At 41.8% G+C, this 24,673-nt stretch overlaps 1 protein-coding gene across 1 annotated transcript in view; it reads left to right on the top strand.

The window, feature by feature from the left end:
- The first annotated feature begins 241 nt into the window (after positions 1-241).
- Positions 242-24,673, top strand: part of CTNNBL1 (catenin beta like 1) — a 167,673-nt gene continuing 143,241 nt past the window's right edge. Inside the window, exon 1 of the mRNA XM_036418465.1 lies at positions 242-398. Within this exon, the coding sequence (XP_036274358.1) occupies positions 369-398 (30 nt within the window). The 5' untranslated portion in view covers positions 242-368. The remainder of the gene's footprint in view (positions 399-24,673) is intronic.

Raw genomic sequence — 24,673 nt, 5'->3', positions numbered from 1 at the left:
AGTGAGATCTGTTCCTGCATCCTGCCCTGCCTGCCCTTAGGAAGTGCGCAATAAATATTGTTTCCTAAGGTCTTGCCTCTCCTGGCACCGCCCTCCTCCTTCAAGTCTCCGCCCCTCTCCCCGCCCCTTTCGGGCTCCGGGCGGAAGCAGCGCTGCCACCAGTGCGGCGCGCTTTACGGCAGTGCCGCCTTTAGCCGCAGTGTGGCTGGCTCGTGCGTCGCGCAACCCTTCCCTCATTGGCTCTGCGTCCCCGCTCACGGCGCTTTTCGGCAGTGTGGCTGCGGAGCAGCTGAAGGGGGCCACGGCTTGGTTGTGAGTGGAGGGGGCAAGGATCCAGAGTGAGCGGTGTGTTAGCTGCGCCTGGAAGCATGGACGTAGGCGAACTTCTCAGCTACCAGGTAGGAGGGACGGGAGAGCTAGGGCGCCGTACCCTTATCCGAATATGTGTGGCAGGACCAGAGTCCCTTCATCTCACCTTTCCTCACCCCAGGTCCAGGGCCCTGGACCCCTCACTTCTCATGCCACCGAGGTCCAAGCCTCTTCTTTCACTTCACTCCCTCCCGAGACCCTCCTGTGCACTTTCCACTTATTCCTTCCCAAGGCCCGAGCCCCTTTTCAACTAACTCGTCTGGGCTCCTCTTCACCCACCCTTGGGCCCGGTCCCCTTCCCTCCCTTCTTCCCCAGTCATTGAGTTTGTGGTGGTGGGAGAGCGCTGGTCCTTGCATTTGAGACCCAGCTTCTCCACTGACTGGCTACGGTGCGTTTGGACAAGCTGATTCATCCTCTTTGAGCCTCAGGTTTTGGATGTATAAAATGGAGAGTTAATAACTATGCAGTAGCGTTGTTTGAGCACTATGCCAACTGATGGGTGTGAAAGTTGATTTTAAGGTGTAGAAAGCTGTACCCATATTAACGGCAGATGTTGGGAAATGTTTGGAACTCTAGCATAGGATGGACCCTTAGAATCTTCCCAGGGGGCTCAGGGTACCTGTTGGGAACCGGTGGCCCAGAGGATGGAAAGGACTTGTCCAGAGTCACTTAACAAGCAAGAGCTGAGGTTAGAGCTGAGGTCTCCTGGCTCAGCTTTCTCCTCCCTTCTTTTGGCTTTCTAAAGAGGCTCCTTGTGAGAGGCAGTAGAGCTGTTCTGTTCAGTATTGTAGCCATTAGCCACATATGGCTATTGAATAGTTGAAATGGGACTAGTCAGAATTGAGAAGTACTGTAAGTGTAAAATCACACCAGGTTTTGGAGATTCAGTATGAAAGGAGTAAAGGTTTTGTATTGACTACATCATCATATTAAGCTTATTAATGACATTGATTACAGATCATGCTGATTAAGGGATCATTATGGATAATGGATGAAATAGAATATATTTAAAATAAATTTTACCTGTTTGTTTACTTTAAAAAAATTATTGATTTCAGAGAGAGGAAGGGAGAGGAAGAGAGAGAAACATCAATGATGGGAGAGAATCATGGGATCGGCTGCCTTCTTCACACCTCTATTGGGGATCGAGCCCACAACCCAGACATATGCCCTCCCTGGGAATCGAACCCTGACCTCCTGGTTCATGGGTTGACACTCAAACACTGAGTCACACCAGCTGGGCTCTGTTTACCTTTTTTTTTTTTAAAATATATTTTTATTGACTTCAGAGAGGGAGACATATAGAGAGATAGAAACTTAATGATGAGAGAGACCACTGACTGCCGCGACCCCCCCCCCACCCCACCTCCCATCCCCCGCACGCCTCACACTGGGGACCAAGCCTGTAGCCTGGACCGAAACCAATCTGAGACCACCTAGTTCACAGGTTGAGGCTCAATCACTGAGTATCACCAGCCTGGCTCTGTTTACTTTTTAATGTAGCTACTCACCTTTTAATTTGGCTACTAGAATAACACATATAGCTAGCCTCCTGTTTGTACTGGACCAGCTCTGCGGTATAAAGAATAGGTAATTGAGAGCCATGAGTCTGGAGCCCCATGTTGCCTGGAATCCGTTTTGCTCATAACAGATTCCAATCATTTTGTTCAAGGTATAACCTTGAACAAAATGCTTAACCTGTCTATGCCTTGGTTTCCTCATCTGTAAATGGGGTGGGGGTGGGGCAATGTTGATATCTACCACATAGATCTCATGTGAAGCTTAGACCAATGTTTGTCAAATGGTAAACATTCAGTAAATGTTAGCAATTATATTCATGCCACTACCTCAGCCACTATACAAAGAACTGAACTTAGAAACTAGACAGGGCTTATGAAATGAGGAGAGGTAAAGTCAAAAGATTTCTCATTTTAAGATAGTAATTGAAAGAAGGAAGGAAATAGGAGTGCTGTTGAATGAATATGTCTATTTGGGCAGTAAAATTGCTAGGCATTGACTCATGGAATATTAAAGCTAGAAGAGCCTGCAGACTGAAAGGTCCCAGGTTCAATTACGGTCAAGGGCATGTACCTGGGTTGCGGGCACATCCCCAGTAGGAGCTGTGCAAGAGGCGACTGATCAATGCTTCTCTCTCATCGATGTTTCTAACTCTCTATCCCTCTCTCTTCCTCTCTGTAAAAAATCAATTAAAAAAAAAAAAAGAATTGTGCTATTTAGTATGGTAGCCACTGGGCCCATGTGACTGTCAACACTTGAAATGTGGATAGTTCAAATTGGGATATGATATATGTGTAAAATACACACTGTTTTCCAAGATTTAGTATGAAAAAAATGAATTAAAAATACATTAATAATTTTTATTTTGATTACAAGTTGGACTGATAATAGTTAGTATATATTGGCTTAAAGAAAATATATTATTAAAATTAATGTCACCTCAAAAACTTAATATGGCTATTAAAAAATTTAAAATTATATATTTGACTTTTTGTGGATTTCAGAATATTTTTATTGGACAGTGCTGCTAAAGAAAGTAACCTCTGGGAGTGGGAGACAGGATCTGTTATTTTAGATTAGGGGCCCAGTACATGAACTCATGCACCTTGATAGGAAATATGGGCGTGGCCCATCCTCCATGCCCCTGCCTGGCCCCCCTGCTACGGTCCCAGTCCCCTGTCTGCCAGCAGCCCCGCTCCTGCTGCCTGACAGCGCTGGCCCTGCTCGCACCCACTGACAGCATGGGTCCTGTGCCAGCAGCAGATGCTAGCAGCTACTGCTGTCCCGATTGCCCCTCAGGAGCAGGGGGAGGTGGAGAAGCCCTAAGGGGCAGTCAAGGCCAGCAGCTGCTGCTCACACCCACTGACATTGGGGCTGGCTCTGAGCGCCGCCAGCAGTAGGTGTGAGTGTCTGGCGGGATCATGGTGTGAGGGAGCAAAGAATTTTCAGTAACCACCAGAGGCTTGCCCTGATGACAGCAACCGGCACCCTGCCTTGGTCTGGTACCTGTGCTCACCTGCTCCACCTTCCTGCTGCAGGCGACGCCCGCCATGTTCCTCGTGCTCCCCCTGGTGGTCAGCGCACATCATAGCGACTGGCTGGTTGGTTGTTCTGCTGTTCTGTTTGTTTGCATATTAGGGTGTGTGTGTGTGTGTGTGTGTGTGTGTGTGTGTGTGTGTGTTTTAATATATCTCCTGCTGAGAAGGAGCCAATCTTGTGGAAAGGGCAGAATGATAATGGCAGAGGGAACAGCAACTGTATAGGCTATGAGGTAGAAGCTGGTGCAGCCAGTTGGAGGATCAAAAAGAGCTTTGATGGTGAGTGAGCAGGAGAAGGGCAGGTGATGAGGCTGGAGTTGTAGGCAGATAATAGGAAGTGTTGGAAAATGTAGGCCTTTCTGTGGGCCATGATAAGGAGTTTGAATTTCATTTTGAGAGATGTTATAGATCATCCCATTCAAGCAATTACCACATTTTGATAAAGGGACTTCCTGAGGTTATGGGCCAAGATAGTGGCTGAGATGAAAGCAGAATCCTGATCTCCTTATTTCTACCTCTGTTCATTCCCAGCCTACACTATTCATGCATTTTCCTTTCTGAAAGATCAACGTTCACTCCTGTTGCTAAAGGTTAGTTCTGCCTAGAATCTAATCTGTAACCATTCAAACTTTTGTGGAAGTCATGAAGATCATCTATGAGTTAATGGATACAGAAACTCTTTGAAAACAGTAGCACTTTGTAGATATGAAAGATGCCTATTTACCTATATCATCTTTCTAAATTCTTATAACAACCCTATGAGGAAGGCACTATTTTTAATCCCTGTTGCATAGATGAGGTGCAAAAAGTAACTTATCTTATCTTATTGCTGAAGTTCCTAAACACTGTGCTGCATTGTTTGTCTATTCTGTACCAGATGCTGAGCTAAAGTGCTTTAAGATAAATTCTTACATTTAATTCTCAACATACCTCTTGGCATACCTTTTGTATTAAGAAAAGGAGACTCAAGCTAGAGAGATCAACCTACCTGAGCAAGGTTAAGAGCCAGTAAGTAGTAGAGGTGGAACTAAAATCTACTGAATGCCCAAATCTAGTTTTCCATTTTGTTTTTAGCTTTTTAAAAATTAAAAAAACAAACTGAAGTATGGTACACATATAGAAGAAAGCGTAATTTTAAGTGCCACTGATTATAGTTATCAATATTACCACTAAAGTTCATTTCTCAGGGACATGTGGGAATAAGATGTCTGATTTGAATATCCCCACCACTAGAGTTTGATTCAGTAAGCCTCCCATGGGACCTTAAAATTTGCATTTCTGACAAGATCCCTGGTGATGTGAACCTATTGATCCAGGGACCACATTTGAGATCCCCTGGTCTAGAACAATCTACATTAAATTTTTTTTTTCCAGCTGAGACATTCTCCTCCCTTTACATGGCCATTAGTTTGCAGGGGTTTTTGTTGTTGTTGTTTTTGTTTTTTTGTTTTGTTTTTCTTTGAGCTTAAATTATACTTTTTCCCTGCCATCCAAGATAATTGAGAGCAATCACTTAATCTTCCTGGGCCTCAGTTTCCTCACATGCCTAATGAGGGGATTAAATAAGTCTCTCTGAGGTTCCTTCTAGCTTTAAAATTCTGTGATACCTAATTATTTAGACCAAGAGCTTTAGAGATTTCAAGGTATAAAAAAGCATTATGTAGTAGGCTGAAACAGGGCTGAAAATCTGGAAGATTTAAGTTTTAATCCTACCTTTTTCATTACTTATCAGAGTGATTCAGGACAAGACACTTCCCATCTCTGTACATAATTTTTTAAAATCTCTTATAAAATCATCTATAAAACGAGGGGAATCAGCTATATAACTTCTGGCTCTTTCCTAAAATTTAGAGGCACAGGTAAGCAAAAAAAATATGTAATGTCAAAAAATGTTTATTAAAAGTATTTAACATTTTTAGTGTGCTCACTAAATCTAATTTTCTAGGCAACTTGGTGGAAAGATTTCTATTTTCTGCGGAGATTGGTTCTTCTAGTAATCGAGTTAGGCAGTAAGGGCCTCTCTGTATATGTCTTATATCCTTGACATATGTTACTAACTATTCGTTTGAGAAGACAGGAGAATTATAATGTGGACAGGAGGTGTTGGAAAAAGTCTTAAAGAGGAAACCAGCTATGTTCCCAATATGGAAATGTACTTTTTTGATGCCTTCAGGCTTAGACATCTCATCAAGAAGTGTGCCCAGCAGTTCCTTGGCTGAGAAGTTTCTGCTGCACATATAAACTCCAGGGTGTTCTCATTAATACTAATTTCACAGATGTCTGGGAAAAGTTCTTACATCCAAAGTTTTGCAATAAGGACTTTGCATTTAGTGCAGGTTGGCTCAGTGGGAATGACTTCCTTTGTGACATGAGAAATACTCTGTTTGAGGCAGATTGGGGTCAGAGACCTTTGGTTTTGACAATATTGCAGACACCCACTACTCTTGTCACCTATCAGTGATATCCTAGCATTTCCTTGGATTGCACGTGCTTATAGGAATCTATAATCATGCTCCTTTCCCCTTATTATTTCTCCTTTTTGTAATAAAAATTCCTAATAACAGTATACCAGCAACACCAGTATTAAAATGAAGTATTTGAGAAAAGGAAAACTAATAACCTAATCTAATAAATATTTTTATATTCCCACAGTCCTTAGGTATTTTGCATGGCTATAACTATTGTGTATATACTATTTTGTGTTATATTTTATTTTTATACTTTTATTTGGGCCAAACTGATGACATATGCTGGGGAACCAAGATCTCAAATGCTCCTATGTTATATTTTCAATTTAACATTTTCAGAAATATTTCCTGTGTTTCTACATATAGTTTTTGTTAAAAAATATTTTCATTAATTTTAAGAGAGAGCACGAGAGAGAGAGAGAGAGAGAGAGAGAGAGAGAGAGAGAGAGAGAGGTGAGGGTAAAACATTGATTGGCTGCCTCTTGCATATCCCCTACTGGGGATCAAGCCTGCAATCCGGGCATGTGCCCTGACTGGGAATGGAGTGGGCAACCTTTTGATGCACAGAACTGTGCCCAACTAACTGAACCGCACTGGCCAGGACTCTACATAGTCGTTATGTTATTATTAACTAGAGGCCCAGTGCATGGATTTGTGCACCACTGGGGTCTCTTGACCTGGCCTTCAGGGATTGGGCCAATACTGGCTGGCAGTCTTACATTCCCCGAGGGGTCCCAGATTGAGAGAAGGTTCAGGCCAGGCCGAGGGACCCCACAGGTGCACGAATCTGTGCACTGGGCCTCTAGTAGGCATATAAGATCTTTGGAATCTCCCCCCCCCCCCTTGTCTCCTTCCCTCTGAGATTCATCAGTCTGTGCCATGTTTCTATGCCTGTGGATTGAGTGTCTGACCCCTTGTGGTCCTGCACATCATGGCTACCAGTTTAATGGTCACTTAGGCTTTTATATATATAGTGTGTGTTTTTTGTGTGATAGATTGACCATTTTCCCCTAAATTGAGTATGTAGGTGGTTTTCAGTTTTTTTAGCCTTGGAAATAATATTGTAGTGAATTTCTTTAGTCATTTGGCATTTTCCCCTCTTATCTATCTTTAGTAATTGCTGTGTGCCATATTCTGTGCTAAGTATTACATATACTAAAATTATTACGACATTGTTTGGACCTTAAAGAATTCATAACTTAAGGAGCAAGACAGACATTTTAACATCTAACTGTGTGAATAAAGCACAATAGAAGGAATGATTGGATATCCTGGAGAGGGGATGTGTGGTGGGAATGGATTTGGTTTGGTCATTGAAGAAAAGGGAGATGACATTGGAATCTCAGTTTGAATGAATAGGAATTCTGTGGGGTAATGAAGGGGCTGAGGAGAATCATTCTTGACTTGGATTAGTGAGAGCAAAAGCATGGGAGTGAAATGTTCAGAGCATTGAGTAAATGAGGGGAGTGGCAGGAGACGATGGGGTCACTTTACATGTAATTATGTTAAGCAATACATAGAAATGGAATTAATCCTTTATCAGTTTACATATGAAATTAATCCTTTATCAGTTTACAGTGCTAAGAGCAGTGTGTGTTCTGGTTTTACTGCACTTGATAATACTGGTTGTCATAATTTAATTTTTCCCATTAATCTATTAGGTATATAAAGTTAGTTTAAATTTGCTTTAATAAGCATTTTTTCTTGCTTGTTTAGCAGTTGCATTTGTTATTATCTGCCTCTTTCTCTTAAAGTAGTGTAGTTTATAACTGAGCTTCTCTCTCTCTTTCTCTCTCTCTCTCTCTCCCTCTCTCTCTCTCTCTCATCATGTGCATTTAAGAAACATTGGAGGGCTGAACACTTAGTGTGCAGATATATTTTTCATTCATTGGTCACCTTATTTTACTTATAAAGCTGATAGTATTTTATAGCATCGTGAAATAGGCTTTTTGCATGACAGTTTAGTGCTTTTTGAAGTTACTTTTTGTTAGTTGTGAGACTATCAATAACAGATGAAAAAGCTATTCCCACTTCAGGGTGTTTTCTGTTTTATCTCCTGAGTGATTTTCTTCTTAGGTTCATTTCCTCCCTTTAACGTTTTTATCCCCTCTCTTTTCCTAGTGTATTCTTTTATACTCACAAAACACATATGTATAGTTTCCTTGTAGACTAGACAGTGAACTTAGAGGCAAGGACCAGCACCTCTCAGTGTCTTCCCCATAATTGATGCCTAATAATGGGTGTTTAATAATCAGTTGAGTGAATAATTAGTACATGCCTTCAAATATGCTCTCTGATTATTTGCTCCTTTTGGAAAGCTTATTTGCTTGCTGATTTGTGTCTTTGCTTTCATGGTAGACATCAAGAAAGTTTGGTTCAAATCTTTTACTTCGGTTTCTGAATTGTTCTCCTCTTCCTCATTATGTCTTGCTACTCTTGCTATAAAACCTACATTAAAAAATTTTTTGAACTAATTTTAAACAGTTTTCGTATACTATTCACTCAGCATCCCATAAAGTTAACATATTTTATAACCACAGTACAATGATTAAAACCAGGAAATTAACATTTATATACCAGTAACGTACTAAGCTACAGATTTAACTCAAATGTCACCAGTTTTTCCGCTAATGTTCTTTTTCTGATCTGGGATCCTATCCAGGATCTCAATTGCATTTAATTGTCATTTTCTTTGTCTTATATGACCTTGACATTTTTTGACTAGTCATTTATTTTGTAGAATGTCTAACACTTTCGTTCTTGATGGTTGTCAGTGCCCTCTTTAAGGCCAAAGATTTTCTTGACTCATACATTCTTTTGTCTTCTGTCTTTCAGCACCTTTTTGTAGACAACTCTTACTTCACTGGCTCTGATTTGACTTTCATGTGTTTACTGAACATTCTGGCCAGATGTTCTCGTATCACATAATTCTCTGCATCTCTCCACCTGCCCCACCACCTACCCACAATTTGCATTTTAGTCAGGGCTGTCTGTTCAGTAGACTTGAAGAAGCCTTGGAGCTATTTCTCAAAGATGAAAGGGCTTAATGATTGAAAGGCATGGTTCTTTTCCTCATGGATCATGCAAGCTCATAAGCAGAGGACTAGTTCCTCTCTCAGGAATCAAGTTATCAGGAGTTGAAAATGATTAAGTCACAGTTCTTGCTCTTGTGAGGCTTATAGATTAGTGGGAGCGTCCCACAGATTTCAAAACTGAGAAGCCAGTACGCAGTGTCAGTGCTGTTTACAGAGGTGTGAGCAAGATGTGGTGGCACAGAGGCAGGACAGGTCTGCCACTGGGAAATTGGGAAGGCTTTGCAGAGCAGTTGTTTCTTCACTAGTCTTCTGTCCCTTCCTTTCTCTTTGAAGCGCCATAATCTTACTTTAGACTCATGGGACTTGGTCAAATAAGTAGCTTTCTAGTTGGTCTTACTTTTTACCTTTGTGGATTTCATATTGGCATAGTGAATGTGGGTTTATCTTCTTCATAGACCAATAAAACACTTTTTTTTTAAGGGACACTCTTCAGTCCTACCTATTTATTTCAGCTTTCTTGGAGATAGGTCTTATTGAGATGCCTAATTTTGGAAGTGAACTTGAGAAAGAAAGACAGCCTCACCTTTCTTCAGTCTCTCACTAGGTGGTTATTGCTTAAATTGGTGATTGGATTTATAAGGCTTATCCCAATAGAGAAGTTTTCATGTATAAAAATGACTACATTAGAGAATGTGGATGGTTCCAAATAGCTTGAAGAAAATAATTTCTTCAGTATTGTTGGAGAAGATAATTCCAAGCACATGATGTTCTGAGCGTGCCCATTAGGCATCTTCATTTAATGTTTAATGTAGTGTATGAACACAAACTCTGGGCCAACTGCCTGTGTTTGAAATCTTCCTCTGTTGGTTGCAAGTTACGTGATCTTGGTTCAGTTAATTAGTCTCTTTAAGCCTCAGGTCTTCAACTTTAGAATGGAGATTATATAATAGTGTTATCTCATCTCACCATCTGTTATAATATATAGTCTTATTGACTTCAGAGAGGAAAGGAGAGAGAGAGAGAGAGAGAAACATTAATGATAAGAGAGAATCATTGATTGTTTACCTCCTGCACATCCCCTACTAGGGATCAAACTGCAACCTGGGCATGTGCTCTGACCAGGAATCAAACCTTGGCTTCCTAATCCATAGGTTAATGCTCAACCACCGAGCTGTACCAGCTGGGTTTATCTCACCATCTTTAACATACAGGATTAAGTGAGCACAGTATGGGTAGTGCTCAGTAGTATAGTGCCTGACACATAGCAAGTGCCCAGTAAATGTTATTTGATTTTTATTATTGATACTAGAGGCCTGGTGCATGAATTCATGCATAGGTGGGGTTCGGCTGGCCCACCCCAGTTGAGGGTAGGGGCTGCGTGCAGGCAGTTGGCTGGCCCTGCTCCCTGGTCGAACTTCCAGTCAAAGGGGACAATTTGCATATTAGCCTTTTATTATATAGGATAATTACAAGCAGTGCATTTGCTGTAACCCCCCCCCAAAAAATATTTTTCTTGGATTCTACAAAGCTGCCTTAGTATTCCCGAGGTCATTGGTTCCCTTGGAGGCTAAGGTTAAGAATTCTGTAAAAGGAAATGAGAACAGTTTGTCATCCACATATGCCATAGTATAGAACTGTTTTTAATAGATTAAAGGACACCCTCTTCCACCACAGTTAGCAGTCATTGATATCAAGAATTATGTCATCGATGCAGTAATCCCTTTCTCCAGGTCTCTTATGTTTTTTTTAAATTGGATTTGAGAGAGAGAGAGAGAGAGAGAGAGAGAGAGAGAGAGAGAGAGAGAGAGAGAGAGAGAGAGAGATATTAAAGAGAAAATGTCTCTTTAATATCACTTAGATATCTCAGTTTTCCTCTTTTCTAGAATTAGGAATCTCGTTTACAAATTTCTCCTTTCTTTTTCTTCCTCCTTCTCCCCTAAAGTTCCTGAAGGAAGTGGTTGGTTTTGGTCTGAATCTTATGTAGCTATAGAGAGATTAGACTTAGGAAAGGTATAGCAGGAATTCTTACCTTCTCCAAGGTCAGCTATTTAATTCTAGTATTTCGGCTAAATAGTTCAAAGCCATTTTCCCTTTCATATAATTCAAGGAGTGATTGATCTGAAAGTATTGACCTAAATTTTAGGACCTCAGCTCCATTGTGGGTTGATAAATAGAAAGTAGGTTATCTTCATCCCAAGTTTGTAAAAAGGTCTAGTGAAACAACTACAATACATTTTCATCTCTTAGCTCATTTTAGATTATCAGTTGCCTATAAGCAGATTATCTACTTTGGCACTTTATACTTCCCTTCAACTACCCATCAATATTCAAAGTCATTGACTAAACCGAGAAGGATTTAAAATCAAGCACAGAATATTATGATACTTCTCTCTGCATGTGTCTAACTATATTCATGTGCTCATTCTGTTAATACAAAAAAATTGAGGATTGATTACATTTTTTACTTGACTCTCTTCTCTCCAGTTATGAGGAACTGAGTTTAAGGTTACTTTTGGGACCTTTAATAGACTTAAACATTAACAGAATATCCATCCTCTGTTGGTGTATTGTGTTGTGCCGGTGTGTTTCTCAGCATATAGAAGGGTTCAGGAATCTGGAGAAGGGCTGCAAGTAAATTAATAAAGAGACTAGACATGAATTATAAATTTGGAATACATGGAGGAGTCATATGGAGGTTAGCTTTAGTAACTAAGTTCTCTGAATCTCTGGACCTAGAACTTTTTATTCTCACATTTTGGCCTATAGCAAATCAGATATACATACAAAGATAAAGTTTGGTAAATCGTAGGATTATCAGGTTGGGAGAACTGCCTTCAGCTCTTCAGCTGATTGACCATCAGCAGGTAATAACATGTAGATTTTCAGGTTTGGGAAAATGCCCTCAGCTTTCTGGCAGCAGGCAATAATATTTACCTTCAGCCCTGCTTAAAGCCTCAAGGTTCACCAACCTTTTGATGAACTTCTTGCATTTACGGCCTGCTGGAATTAGCCCCCAGCAGTGTTGGAATGCTATTTTCTTTGCAGCTTTGGATAAAAAGAAAAGAATTGTAGCTATAGTTTGTCCTGTTATCTTTTACCAGCTTCTTTGAACAATAATGCTTCCATAGGACTAGTTAGTAGCTTCCATATTCATGATAAGAGAAACTTGAGCATTTCCAAGTTACATAATTGTTGATAGAGAAGCTGAAACATGGAGTAGGGTTCTAGCCAGGAATAACTGTTGGACAGGGGATAGTAAAGATGCCAAAGAATCAACAGAATGCTGCAACTCAGCAATAAAAGAGGACAAGAAGAAGACATTACCATTGATGAATTTGGGGATATAGCTGAAAGAAACCACAATGAGGTACTTTTTTAAAAGGGTGATATAGGTTGTCTTGAACTGTACTAACTCCTCTTTTATCTCAGTGTCTTTGAAAAATTTGGTGTTCCTCATAAACAGATTTTCTAGATAACTGAAGCTTACAAGTGGGCCAAGAATGCTAGAACAAGAAGGACCTAGAAATTATTTATCCCAATCTCTTTTTACAGATGGGAAAGGCTGAGCACAGAGAGGAAAGTGACTTACCTTGGAATCCCAACTACTTGGCAATGAAATGGGATTCAGAGCACTTGTTTCTTTTCTTTCTTTTTTTTCTTCATGAACATGCCATGCTGCCTCCCCTTGACATATTCAAAACTTGAATTTTTCATCTTGTGTGGAGTTCTTTCTAAAACAGAAGACATTCTTGCCTTTCTCAATAGATGACACTGTTGTCTCAGGATCATTATTATGAGTATGTGTTAATTGTGCTCAGATTCTTGCATGACCTTTTGATGTATAGAAAGCTTTTAATCCCGCATTAAAACACTTGGAGTGTTAGAAGAGAGATTTTGTGTTTTTTGTGCCAATTTTTATAGTGTTGTTTTCATCTTCTCTTTGATGCCAGCTGTCACTCCTTAGTGTTGTTTGTTTTATAGGATTTTATGTAACCTTTGAGGCATTTTTTGCTTTTTTTTAGTGGTGCCATGAAAAGCTAAGATTGTTGAATAAATGAGGAATTAGTATGCTTGGGCATCTTTGGATGAACTGTAAAACTTTAGGGCTCTTTTATTAGATACTGAAGCCTATAAATACTAGAAATCATGCTAGTGCAGTGGTCGACAAACTCATTATTCAACAGAGCCAAATATCAACAGTACAATGATTGAAATTTTCAATTTTTTTAAACTTAAACTTCTAACACCACTTCTTCAAAATAAACTTTCCCAGGGCGTGGTATTTTGTGGAAGAGCCACACTCAAGGGGCCAAAGAGCCGCATGTGGCTTGTGAGCCGCAGTTTGCCAACCACGGTGCTAATGTAACTTGTCTATATTTCTCAACTAGCATTTCTTCTAGCATCTTTTTGCTTACTATTAGTTCTTGGAGACTGAAGAATACTATCTACTAAAAGAGTAATATGCAAATTGGCCATCACTCCAACACACAAGATGGCTGCCTCCATGTGGTCAAAGATGGCTGCCCCCATATGGACACAAGATGGCCGCCATAAGATGGCCAGCAGGGGAGGGCAGTTGGGAGGGACCAGGCCTGCAAGGGAGGGCAGTTGGGGTCTATCAAGGCTGCAGGGAAGGGCAGTTAGGGTGACCAGGCCGGCAGAGGAGGGAAGTTGGGGGCAACTGAGCCTGCAGGGGAGGGCAGTTAGGGGTGACCAGGCCTGTAGGGGAGGGCAGATAGGGGCAATTTTGTGGCAGGGGAGCAGTTAGGGAGTGATCAGGCTGGCAGGCAGAAGTGGTTAGGGGCAATCAGGAAGGCAGGCAGGCGAGCAGTTGGGAGCCAGCAGTCCTGGATTATGAGAGGGATGTCCGGCTGCCCAGTAGGATCAGGCCTAAATGAGCAGCCGGACATCCCTCCAGGGGTCCCAGATTGGAGACAGTGCAGGCTGGGCTGAGGGACACGCCCCCCCCCCCCCCCCCCCCCCCCCCGTCCCCATGCACGAATTTCATGCACTGGGCCTCTAGTATCTGAATAATTACTATTGCCCACTAATGAGTCTTTCAGGAGAAACTAGCATAAATAGGGGCTCAACCTGATTTTCTGTGGAGAGACTCTTTTTTGTATGGCTGCTTATTTTTCTGGAGGGGAGCCATTTACCTGTCTGATTGCTTGACCCTATATCTTTAAGCTAGTCTTACAAATAAATTCACATGCCACTAGCCCATGAAATCTGGGTTATAGCAATCACCCAAGACCCTGTGTGCTTATTTCTGACTTGCTCATGCCTCTGCCCAATTCCTGTCTTGTGTTTGGTTGTTGGCTCCCTCATTTCCTATTTCTCCTTCCCCTCTCTCCTCCCAAAGCACACACACACTCTCCCCCCCACACACACACACACCAGTTTCTTTTAGACTTAGTATGTATCTGCTCTTTCCAACTACACAGCCTCACCCAAAATGACTCTGCTGGCTGGGACTGGACCTACCTCATATAGTGTGCCTCATTTGGTGTAGCCCTGTCTTAATTGGATCTTTAAGACCCAATCTTTTGTCTCAGCCCTTGGGTAAATCACCACTTCCGGCCCATCTGATCTTCCTGTGAAAGAGCAGTTTGGGCAAGACCCTACCCAAGAGGCTTGTAGTTTTCAGTTCTACTGTGTAGGGAGTCTACAAGGTCTCCATTTAAAAAAAATATATATTTTATTGATTTTTTACAGAGAGGAAGAGAGAGGGATAGAGAGTTAGAAACATCAATGAGAAAGAATCATTGATCAGCTGCCTCTTGCTCACCCCCTACTGGGGATGTGCCCACAGCCAAGGTACATGCCCTTGATTGGAATCGAACCTGGGACCTTTCAGTCCTCAAGCCGACGTTCTATCCACTGAGCCAAACCAATTTCGGCTACAAGGTCTCCATTTTTGTCTTGTCTCCCTTTACCATTATTTCCTAGTCATTCTACAGGGGTTGGCAAATAGCTAACCAATGTTTATAGGCCTTATGACATATGCTCACAGGCAGGCTGTATGTCCATCCAGATTTTTAAAGGTTAGCAAATTTTATTTGGATTAGTGATCCATATTGAACCTTCCATTCTTTAATTATTCAACAAATGTTTATTAAATGCCTACTAAATGCAAGATGTTATAGTAGACATTGGGAATAGAGTGATGCACAGGATAGTCACAGTTCTGTTATGGAACTTATATCCAGGGAGGCAAGACAGACAAATACAAATACAAGGAAAACAAATACAAATTAATAAGAACACTGAAACAAGCAAACAAATACTCGATAAACAAAAACAAGATATTCAAATAGGGATATGATGGGGGGGCTGATGTAATAGAAGTTTGGGGGAACAGCAGACTGTTCTAGAAGGCCTCGTAGGAAGTAACATTTGAGTGAGAATTGAATAAGAAAGATCCAGCCATATGAAGTGCCGAGGGAATAGCAATGTAAGCTATGGGAAAAACCAATACAAGAGGCGAGAATAAGCGAGTGATGTTTGAGGCAGGTGTGACTCGAGCATGTGGAGGGAGGAGGGGGCAGTTGAGATAAGGACAGAAAGGTCAGCTGTGGGGAGGAGGAGAAACCCTAACATTTTTATTTTATTTTCAGTACAGCAGGAAGCCATTAGGGGTTTTAGGCTATGTGGTGATACATTTGGTTTATGTTTTAAAAGATCACTGCATCTGTGGAACAGAGAAGAGATCGGAGGGAGCAATCTGGTCAGCTAGTTGTTCAAGGCGGCATAGAATTCACCTTTGTGCTGCAGAGGCTGCAGCTGACGCTTGTGCTCTCCCTAGGATAATTGCTTTCCTGCCTGGGTTGTTTTCAGAACCTCCCAGTTCTAAACATTTAATCTGTGTTCTGGCTTAATCAAGAAGCAACACTATCCGAGTGCCAGGCTTGGCACAGAAAATGTGGGCATCGTGCCTTTTGTTGAGCGCCCTGGCCTGGAGAGAATGGAGCAGGCAGCCCTGGTGAACCTGAGGACAATGCAGCTGACCCTCAGCATCTGGTAACTTGTAGGAAGCTTTGGAATCCATAAATTTTATGTGCTTCTGCAAAACAGTTGCAGATGGTCTGGACTGATGATTAAATATCACTGCGGTTTTGTCCAGATCTGCTGTGGCCATCCTCTTCATGCCTGGTTTTACATTACAGTGGGTAATTAAAGGGGCACAGCCATTTCTGGTTACTTCCAGGATATCTTTTTCACTTGGCTTAGGGAGTAATTTCAGTTTTTGCCAATTATATAAGTGACAGCAGTGAGCAGTGGCTGTGACTGGCTACTTTTTGTTTTCAAAATTAAAAAAACAGACTTAAAAAGAACTTTCCCTTAATGAAAGGGAATAATTGCCTGCCTGCCTTTGCTGTCTTTGCTGATTCTCCAGTGGGAGTTCTACCATCAGACTTGTTAGAGTTGGTTGGCAGAGACTTTCTCTCCTGAGTTAGCACACAGAGATCTGAGCTGGCAGAGGTAACACAAATTAGCAATGGTACAAGCATATCTGCAGAGGAACAGATTTCCTTCTCACCAGAGGTGCCACTGGTGGGCACCACCCTAATTCTCAATGCATCTCTTACCACTGATGACAGGACTTTTCAGCAAGTAAAAAGAATTGTTTAAGCAACACCTGAGTTGGGCAGTTTTTACAAGACTTTAGAGTTTCAGAAGCCATCAGGCTGCTCAGGCAGCCAATGTAAAGTCACTGAATATTGTCCCTCTGGCTTCTACTGGGGATCCTTACACCTCACTCAGCATAATGAACTCGGGGAAACAAAAATTCTGAATCTTTTACCTCCTTTTTCCCCCCCAAAGATTTCTTTTTTTACCCCAATAGAACTTACAAGGACACAAAAGGCTTAATGGGGAGAATGAAAAAAGAGATGGTTTCTGCCTTCTGGCTAACATGACTTTTGTCAGTGATTGCAATATCCTGTAATTAGAAGATTAAACATTTTGTTTAAATTAATAATTTTCCTTCACCCTCTCTGTGAGCTTAAAATCACCATTAGAGCAAGAAGGAAACTGGTTAACTGGTCTAATATTCAACTTTATGTCCTAGTTGTGATTGTCAGTAAAAGGTGAAGTCTCATTTTAACTAAAAAAGCAATTTTTAGCCATGGTTCACATTGTGTGAAGCAGAGGCACTTCTGACCATGTTTATTGTCAATTGCTGAGTGCAGTGAATATAGCTTTTTTTCAGGACCATGACACTGAGCCCAACAGGATGATATTGGGTGTTAGATGTGCATCTGGGCTTGAAAGATTGTTTGTGCATTAATGGCAGATCTTTAATGGACTGATTGTCTTTGTTTGTGGGAGAAGGGATGGTATAGTCCTGATTTGAAATGAATGAAAGGCAGCTCATAAAGTAGCTTATAGAAATTGTCATATTTTAAAAGGAAATAAAATAATATGTGTATTCTCCTCCCTATGTCACCCAGCCAAAAAGAACAAAACAAACGGCTGGGAACTACCAGGTATTAAAGCTGAATGAAAGCTGGGTATTGTGCTTTTTGCTTTGTATGTTTGTTATTCTATCTTATCCTAAAGGTAACCCTGGGAAGTCACGTTCTTAATCCCCTTTAATAGGTGAGTAAAGGAAGTCCACAGAGGTTTAGTAACTTGCCCAGAGATTCTAGGAAGCAGGTGTAGAATCTTTTTCCTAACAGAGGACTCCAGTGGCTTGGAGGTAGCTAAAAAGAGAAATAGTCTTGAGTAGAATGCAGCAGAAGGCTACCATCACCCTACCTTGAACTTGCCTCAGTTTACCATGTATATCATTCTTGTCCAGCAGAACACCATGCACTGGTTATCGTACCCTTGGCAGCAGAATACTGGGTGTTAGTTACCAATCCCAGGGGAAGACTCAACACTTCTGCCCATTGCATCTTGGTAATTGGAATTGCCAAGGAAAATACAACATGGTCAAGCACTGGATGGAAGAGTACTTGACTCACATAGAGAAGAGATAAAGCAAAATCAGCTTCAGTGGTGGGCAGTGGTCCCTTGTGGCTAACACCCATTCCTCCTCCCTGCAGCCATTTGGCCTGAATATACCCGCCGCTCTTGCAGCAGAAGGACCTGGACCCCAAAGGTAGTGGTATGCCTGAGGGTCACTGACATACATGCTTCAGCAGTACAAAGAAACAGGAACATTCCTTGAACCTGAAACAGAGAAAGATATTCCCAAACAAGGTGATAAGCCTGGCACAGCCTGTATAAACTCCTTATCTCTTGGTAAGGAAGTATTCCAGGCCCCAGGATAGGATTATGTGGGCTTTTGAAATACTGCATGCCATGATACTGCCTTTCCCAACAATTCTTTATTGGAATTGCTTGATTAAATATCTTTCTTCCCAGGGGACTTTATGTTCCTCAAGGTAGTGGCCAGATCAGTGCCTGCTATACAGTAAATGCTCAATAAATGTCCCTTGACCAAAGAAAGGAAAGAATGAGAGATGAAAGAATAAAGCAGTGAAACAGTGATCAGGTGATGAGTTAGGTCTCTTTTAGGTATCTTATTATGTTGAGACTTAGCACCTCTTCAGTTGCTTTCTCTTTCTTACCTCTTATTTCTTCACGCAGAGTAGATTAAACTGGGTTTGTGAATGATAGTGGCCCTGCTCATAGGAAATACTGAGTTGGGTGAAACTTGTCTTACATAACAGAAAATGATCCTCATAAAAGCTTGGTTCCAACACTGTAGTAACCTGAGTGTTGATTGGCTTTTTTTTTTTTTTTTTAAGACTGAGGTGGTTGGCTCTGACTCGCAAAAGATAGATTGATTCATTTATTTGCCAAAGATTTACTTCAAATCTAATGTGGGCCCTAATTGCTGTTTTCTCTTTACACAGCCTTATAGGCAAAAAATAAGCTAATACAAAGAAGATTAGTTTTTATTTTGTGTTGTTTGTATCTGGCATGTCCATTTCTGTTTGATAGTAGAGGCCCATTGCACGAAGAGATTCGTGCAATAGGCCTTCCTTCCCTTGGCTTCCAGCACCGGTTTTCCTCTGGCACCCAGGACCCAGGCCTTTGACCTGGCTGGAGTCTGCCATCTATGCTGCAGACTCAGGTCAAAGTCTTCATCTTTGCTGCAGACTTCCGAGTCTGCAGTCTTACTCTTCTTCTCTGTGGCCAGAGTGCTGCTCCTGTAGATCCCTTAGGCCCCGCCCTCCCTCTCATAGCAGCTGTCCTGCCTTCGTGCCTGGAGCTGGGCGGCCGCCATCTTTGACCTTCTATTGAAATAGTTTGCATATTTCCTCCTGATTGGTTGATGGGAGTAGCAGAGTGATGATTAATTTGCATGTTTCTCTTTTATTAGTGTAGTATTTTTTAATTTTTTATTTAACATATATTAAGTATTTTTTCTGGGTTAGGCACTTCACTAAAGGCTTTTCCAAACCATGAGACAATGGTTTGCTCAAGGTCACACAATGCATTAGACTTAGGTGTCTGAGTACAAAAGTCAATTTCCTCACTGTACCATGCTCCCCTGTTAATGGAACTGGCTTAGTATCATTTTCTTTTATTATTTTAAAAATATTTTTTAAATTTATTTGAGAGAGGCAGAAACATCAATGAGAGAGAACCATCAGGTTGGCTGCCTCCTGAGCCTGCATGTGCCTGATGGGAAATCAAATCACAACCTTCTGATTCACAGGTTGCCACTCAGGCTAGCATCATTTTCTTAGGTGCTTTATGTTTTGTATAGACTGGAACACACATGGGTTTCTGAAAAGGAAAGTGATAGAGCTGCTAAAAATTTTCTTAAGTTTCAGTAGCTTTGGGAAACAGATCTGTAGTAAGGACAGAAACCGGTTAAGGCAGGATGATTTCCCAGTCACATGGTTGTAGTATGATGGTAGGGAAAGAGCCAGAGCTTTAGGCTTAGACTGGCAGTGTTTCCACCTCCACTGTTTTCTAGCTCTTTGACCTTTGGCAATTTGCTAAGCAAGCCACCTGAGCCTTGATTTCCTTACTTGAAGAAAATGGGAATGGAATAAGCAGATTAAAAAGATAATGATATTTAAATTGCTGGCACACAATAAGCACACAGTTAATGATAATTGTTACCATGAAACTTGAATAACCACTTGGTAAGGAAGCTGTAGGAGGAATTCTTTATGCTTTCTTTAAATCCTGTGATTCTCTGACCTCAGTGCCTCCCAAGAAGCTCTTTGTGAGATTTATATCTGATGTTGCCTATTGAGGCCCATCCTGACTGCTTATGCAGCATGGTTTAGAAAGAGGTGGCTGGCAGAATTCCCTTATGCGCAGGGTTTTTCAGCCAGTGCATCTCTATGTTTTTTGGTATGTTTACCAGGATTCTGAAGTTTCTGAGTAATTTCAGTCTGAGACAAGTGAGTAGGATTGATGTCAGCCTGCTTTAACACAGGTGTTATAAACAAGATTAAGAGGTTGTTGAAAAGATATCAGTGGAGCTCTGGGGCTAGCTTTCTGGAGTCATTCTAAATTGACAGCTAATGGGTAGTCTGCCTTGATGGCTCTCTCTGAGTTGGTAACTGACTGGAGATTCACTCACAGAGGAAGCCTGCTTATGAAAATTTACTTTCTTTTATCAGAAAATAAAGCTATCATAACATGTAATAATGTTTTTGCATCATGTTAAAAAAACCAAACAAACAGTTGTCATTGTACTGTTTTAAGATGCTTTTGTTTGAGACAGCCAATTCTTAAGATTTTTTATTTTATTTTTATCACACAATCCCACCAAACTTCCAAGAAATCTTTAAAGGGGGTTGGGGGAGATGTTTCAAGACAATTATTTTATTTATTTATTTATTTACTTACTTACTTAAGAGTTTGGTAGAGTTTCTTCCTGTCCAGCAAGATAAATGTTTTGCCTTATCTGGTCTTTTAGATGCTGTTGCTAGAAAATTCAGTATCCTTAAAGTTCTTAAAGTGAACAGCTATTAGTTTAAAATCACTTTTAAGTCAATTTTATAGCATCCCTGACAGAGCATTGTAGTATGGGGATAGAGCTTGTAGGGGGAATTTGTATGTGGTCAAGAGGCCAGTGGTCGGCAAACTCATTAGTCATTAGAGCAAAAACATCAACAGTACAACAATTGAAATTTCTTTTGAGAGCCACATTTTTTAAACTTAAACTTCTTCAAAATAGACTCCCAGGCCATGATATTTTGAGGAAGAGCCACACTCAGGGGCCAAAGAGCCACATGTGGCTCGCGAACCATAGTTTGCCGACAACTGACCTAGGCTATCAGAGAATTCCTTTTGTGGTCAGTGGTCCCAGTTCTGTTTGCTATGTGGAGGAAATATTTCTGACTCTTAAGAATAATTCATTCCTCATCCTTGTATTTATTGGGAATGGAGATATTTTGCTAATTTTAGGGTTTATAAAGCTTCCAGAAATAGTAAAACGTTTGAGTGGAGGGTAATAAAGTGCATCTTAGACAAAAGCAGACATGAAACTATCTCTTTTCATTGTTTTTGATGGACTCATCAACAGGCATGTATTGAGGCCATAATACCAGATACTTTAGTCAAGCTGAGAGATAGGTAAATCGGGACTCAACCGCAGGAAAGTATCTCATAATGTCATGCTCTGTTTTCAGACTCTAGAGCACATGTGTCAAACACAAGGCCCGCGGGCCAAATCCGTCCCGCCAGGCCTTGCAATGTGGCCCGCACCGCGCTGTCATCACTGCACTCCGCTGCGTTTCCATCACAATGACAGTTTATGACTGTTCAGTAAACCATTCGGCCCGCGATTTAGGCTGGATTGTAGATTTTGGCCCCTTCTCTGATTGAGTTCGACACCCCTACTCTAGAGTGTTATCCATAATGTTGAAAAATATTCTTTTTTATAAGATATTCAAGGTAAAGTTTCATGTGAGTTGTCTTCCTTGAAATAAATGTGGCAGCTATTTTGTGACAGACTTATGAGAATAAGTTTTAAGCTTTAAAAGAAATAAGGGTAATAGTTAAGTAAGGGTAATAGTCCTTCTAGGTTCCTGAGATCAAAACCATGTCTTTACCATTAAAGAGTTAATGAGTAATTGTGAAAAACCTAAATTATGTAAATGAATAAAATGATTAATGTCTCATTTATGATCTAGCTGTCACTTATTCAGGCCCAGATCATTCATTCTCTCTTCTCATTTTTTCAAAGCATCTTCACTTTTCTCTTTAATTTCCTATCTGTCTTCCTGCTAGTATGCACCCTTTACCCCAACCACTCCTCTGAAAAAGGAATGCAGTTTTGAATATTGGTGATGATCTCAGAGACAACTTATAGAAAAAGTAATTAAAGATTTCCTTCCCCCACTTTAGTCTTAATGAAATTGTCCATTGCTAGCAGCAATATTCTGCTGTCTGGAAACTTTTCTGCCTGCATAATTATATGTAACAGGTATTACATGTAATTTGCAAAACCACTATGTGGGCCTGCTGGTTGCTGAGAATACACTACCCCTACCCCACCCAACCTCTGTGACATACACTGAGAATGTATCTAACCTTTGTGTCACCCTGAATAAAAAGTGAGTTTCTTGTATCTGAGACTTGGTTTAAAACAACAAAAACTTAAAAGAGCTTGCCACATTAACCTGTTATTTGATGTTTAAAGATTAAACATGGGCTGGTGTTAATGGCAGGTTCACCAAATGATCTGGAGGCAGAAGTTCTACTGAAATCTCAATATATACAGATGACACTAAGCTTTTCTGGGCAGGGAACTTCCAAGTGAGCAAAGAGGAACTACAGAAAGGAGTTTTCCCAGCTAAAGGCATGGGCAGAAAAATAGTAGGTGTTTTAATGTTGGTTGAAAGATGATGGCAGCAGGGAGAGATTATGCAAATTATGCCTTGAAATGATAGTTTTTGAAGTTGTAACTAAGGAAAGGGATCTGGAGGTTGTATATACTGCTCCTTGCAAAAGTGAGAGTTAGATTTCAGACCAAGTTCTATGGCTTCAGGCTCAAGTCTAGCCACTTCCTTGAATCTTAGTTTATTCATCTTTAAATTATGGGTTTATACTGATATTCTTTGTCTGAATCTGAATTTTACTGTTCTTACTATCTGAATAAACTTGGTGCCACCATTAGAAAACTTACTAAGATATATACAAGGTAGCAAAAGTTGTCCATATGAAAAGTATGCTAAGTGTCTGGTCATGTGGTTGGCCACTCAACCAATCAAAGCGTAATGTGCTAATGATATGCTAAAGCTGCTCAACCGCTCACTATGATATGCATTGACTACCAGGGGGCAGACAGTTGACCAGTCACTATGACATGCACTGATCAGCAGGGGGCTGGTCCGACTGATAGGTTAGTTTGCTGCTGGGGTCCGATTGGGACTGAGATGGGCCAGGCATGCCATGGAGCCCTCCCATGGTACCTCCCCAGCTGGCCAACCTCCTGGGTTCCTCCCCGGCCCTGATTGTGCACCAGTGGGTCCCTCAGCCTGGCCTGAGCCCTCTTGTAACCCGGGACTCCTCAGGGGATGCTGGAGAGCTAGTTTTGGCCGGACAGTGGAAATACCTGTCACTATGATGCATACTGACCACCAAGGGGCAGACACTCAATGCAGGAGCTGCCCCCTGGTGGTCAGTGTGCTCCCATCCCACTGGGGGAAGCACTGCTCAGCCAGAAGCCAGGTTGGTGAGTGTATTGGTGGTGGCAGGAGCCTCTCCCGCCTCCATGGCAGCACTAAGGATGTTGGACTGATGGCTTAGGCCCACTTCCAAGCAGTCAGTCAAATATTCCCCCTTTCCCACCCCCGAGGGCTCCCGGACTGTGAGAGGGTGCAGGCTGGGCTGAGGGATCCCCTTACCCCCAGTGCATGAATGTCTTGCACTGGGCCTCTAGTAATCCTATATAATAAAGATGTAATATGCAAATGGTGACTGTGTAATAACTGGATTATAGCTCAGGAGGGTGGGGCAGCGAGTTACAAGCAGGCAGCTGAGAGCTACAGGAGGGGGCAGGGCAGCAAGCTATGGGGGAGGGGCGGGAGGAAGCTACAGGAGGGCGGCAACGAGCTACTGGTGCACAGATTCGTGCGCAGGGCTACTAGTTAATAATAATATAAGAATAAACTTTATTTCACATACAACGGTAAACCTACTGTTGCCCACCCCTGTATAGAGTGTAGCCCAGGATGGCATAAAGTCATCTAAATATACAATAGTTACAGAACAGATGAATTCTGTATGGCTGCAGTCACCCTAGTGACCCAAGGAACTCTGAGAATATGTATATGCTAGAGGCCTAGTGCGCATGAAATCGTGTGCAGTTAGGGTCCCTAGGCCTAGCTTGGCTTCCATTGCATGGCCTCTGCCACCCTGCCACGCCACGTGAAGCTCCCCGCCCTGGGACGCTCTGCGATGCTCTCGGACTCTCAACTGCTCTGTGAGGTTCCCCTGCCCCTCAACTGCTCCACGAAGCTTGCTGCTGCCCTGCAAAGCTTGTCGCTGGATGCTCTGAGAAACTCCTCCGGCCCGTCACTGCTCCGAGAGGCTCCCCTGACCTCACAACCGCTCCATGAAACTCTCACACCCCGTGACTGCTTCGAGAAACTTGCTGCCACCTGGGTGACTGCTCTGCTAAATTCACGGCCATCCCTCGAAGTAGCCCGCCACCGCCACTCAACAGTCCCTCGTCCTGCCGGCAGCCCCCCTCATGGTGAGGTACTCCATGCCCTTCATGGTGACCCGTCGCCCTTTAGGTCGTGATGCCACCTAGCT

Source organism: Pipistrellus kuhlii, unplaced genomic scaffold (assembly GCF_014108245.1).
Source record: "Pipistrellus kuhlii isolate mPipKuh1 unplaced genomic scaffold, mPipKuh1.p scaffold_m20_p_6, whole genome shotgun sequence".
NCBI classification, from domain to species: Eukaryota; Metazoa; Chordata; class Mammalia; order Chiroptera; family Vespertilionidae; genus Pipistrellus; species Pipistrellus kuhlii.
The sequence above is the reverse complement of the archived record's forward strand: the minus strand, read 5'-3'. Positions and strand labels throughout refer to the sequence as shown.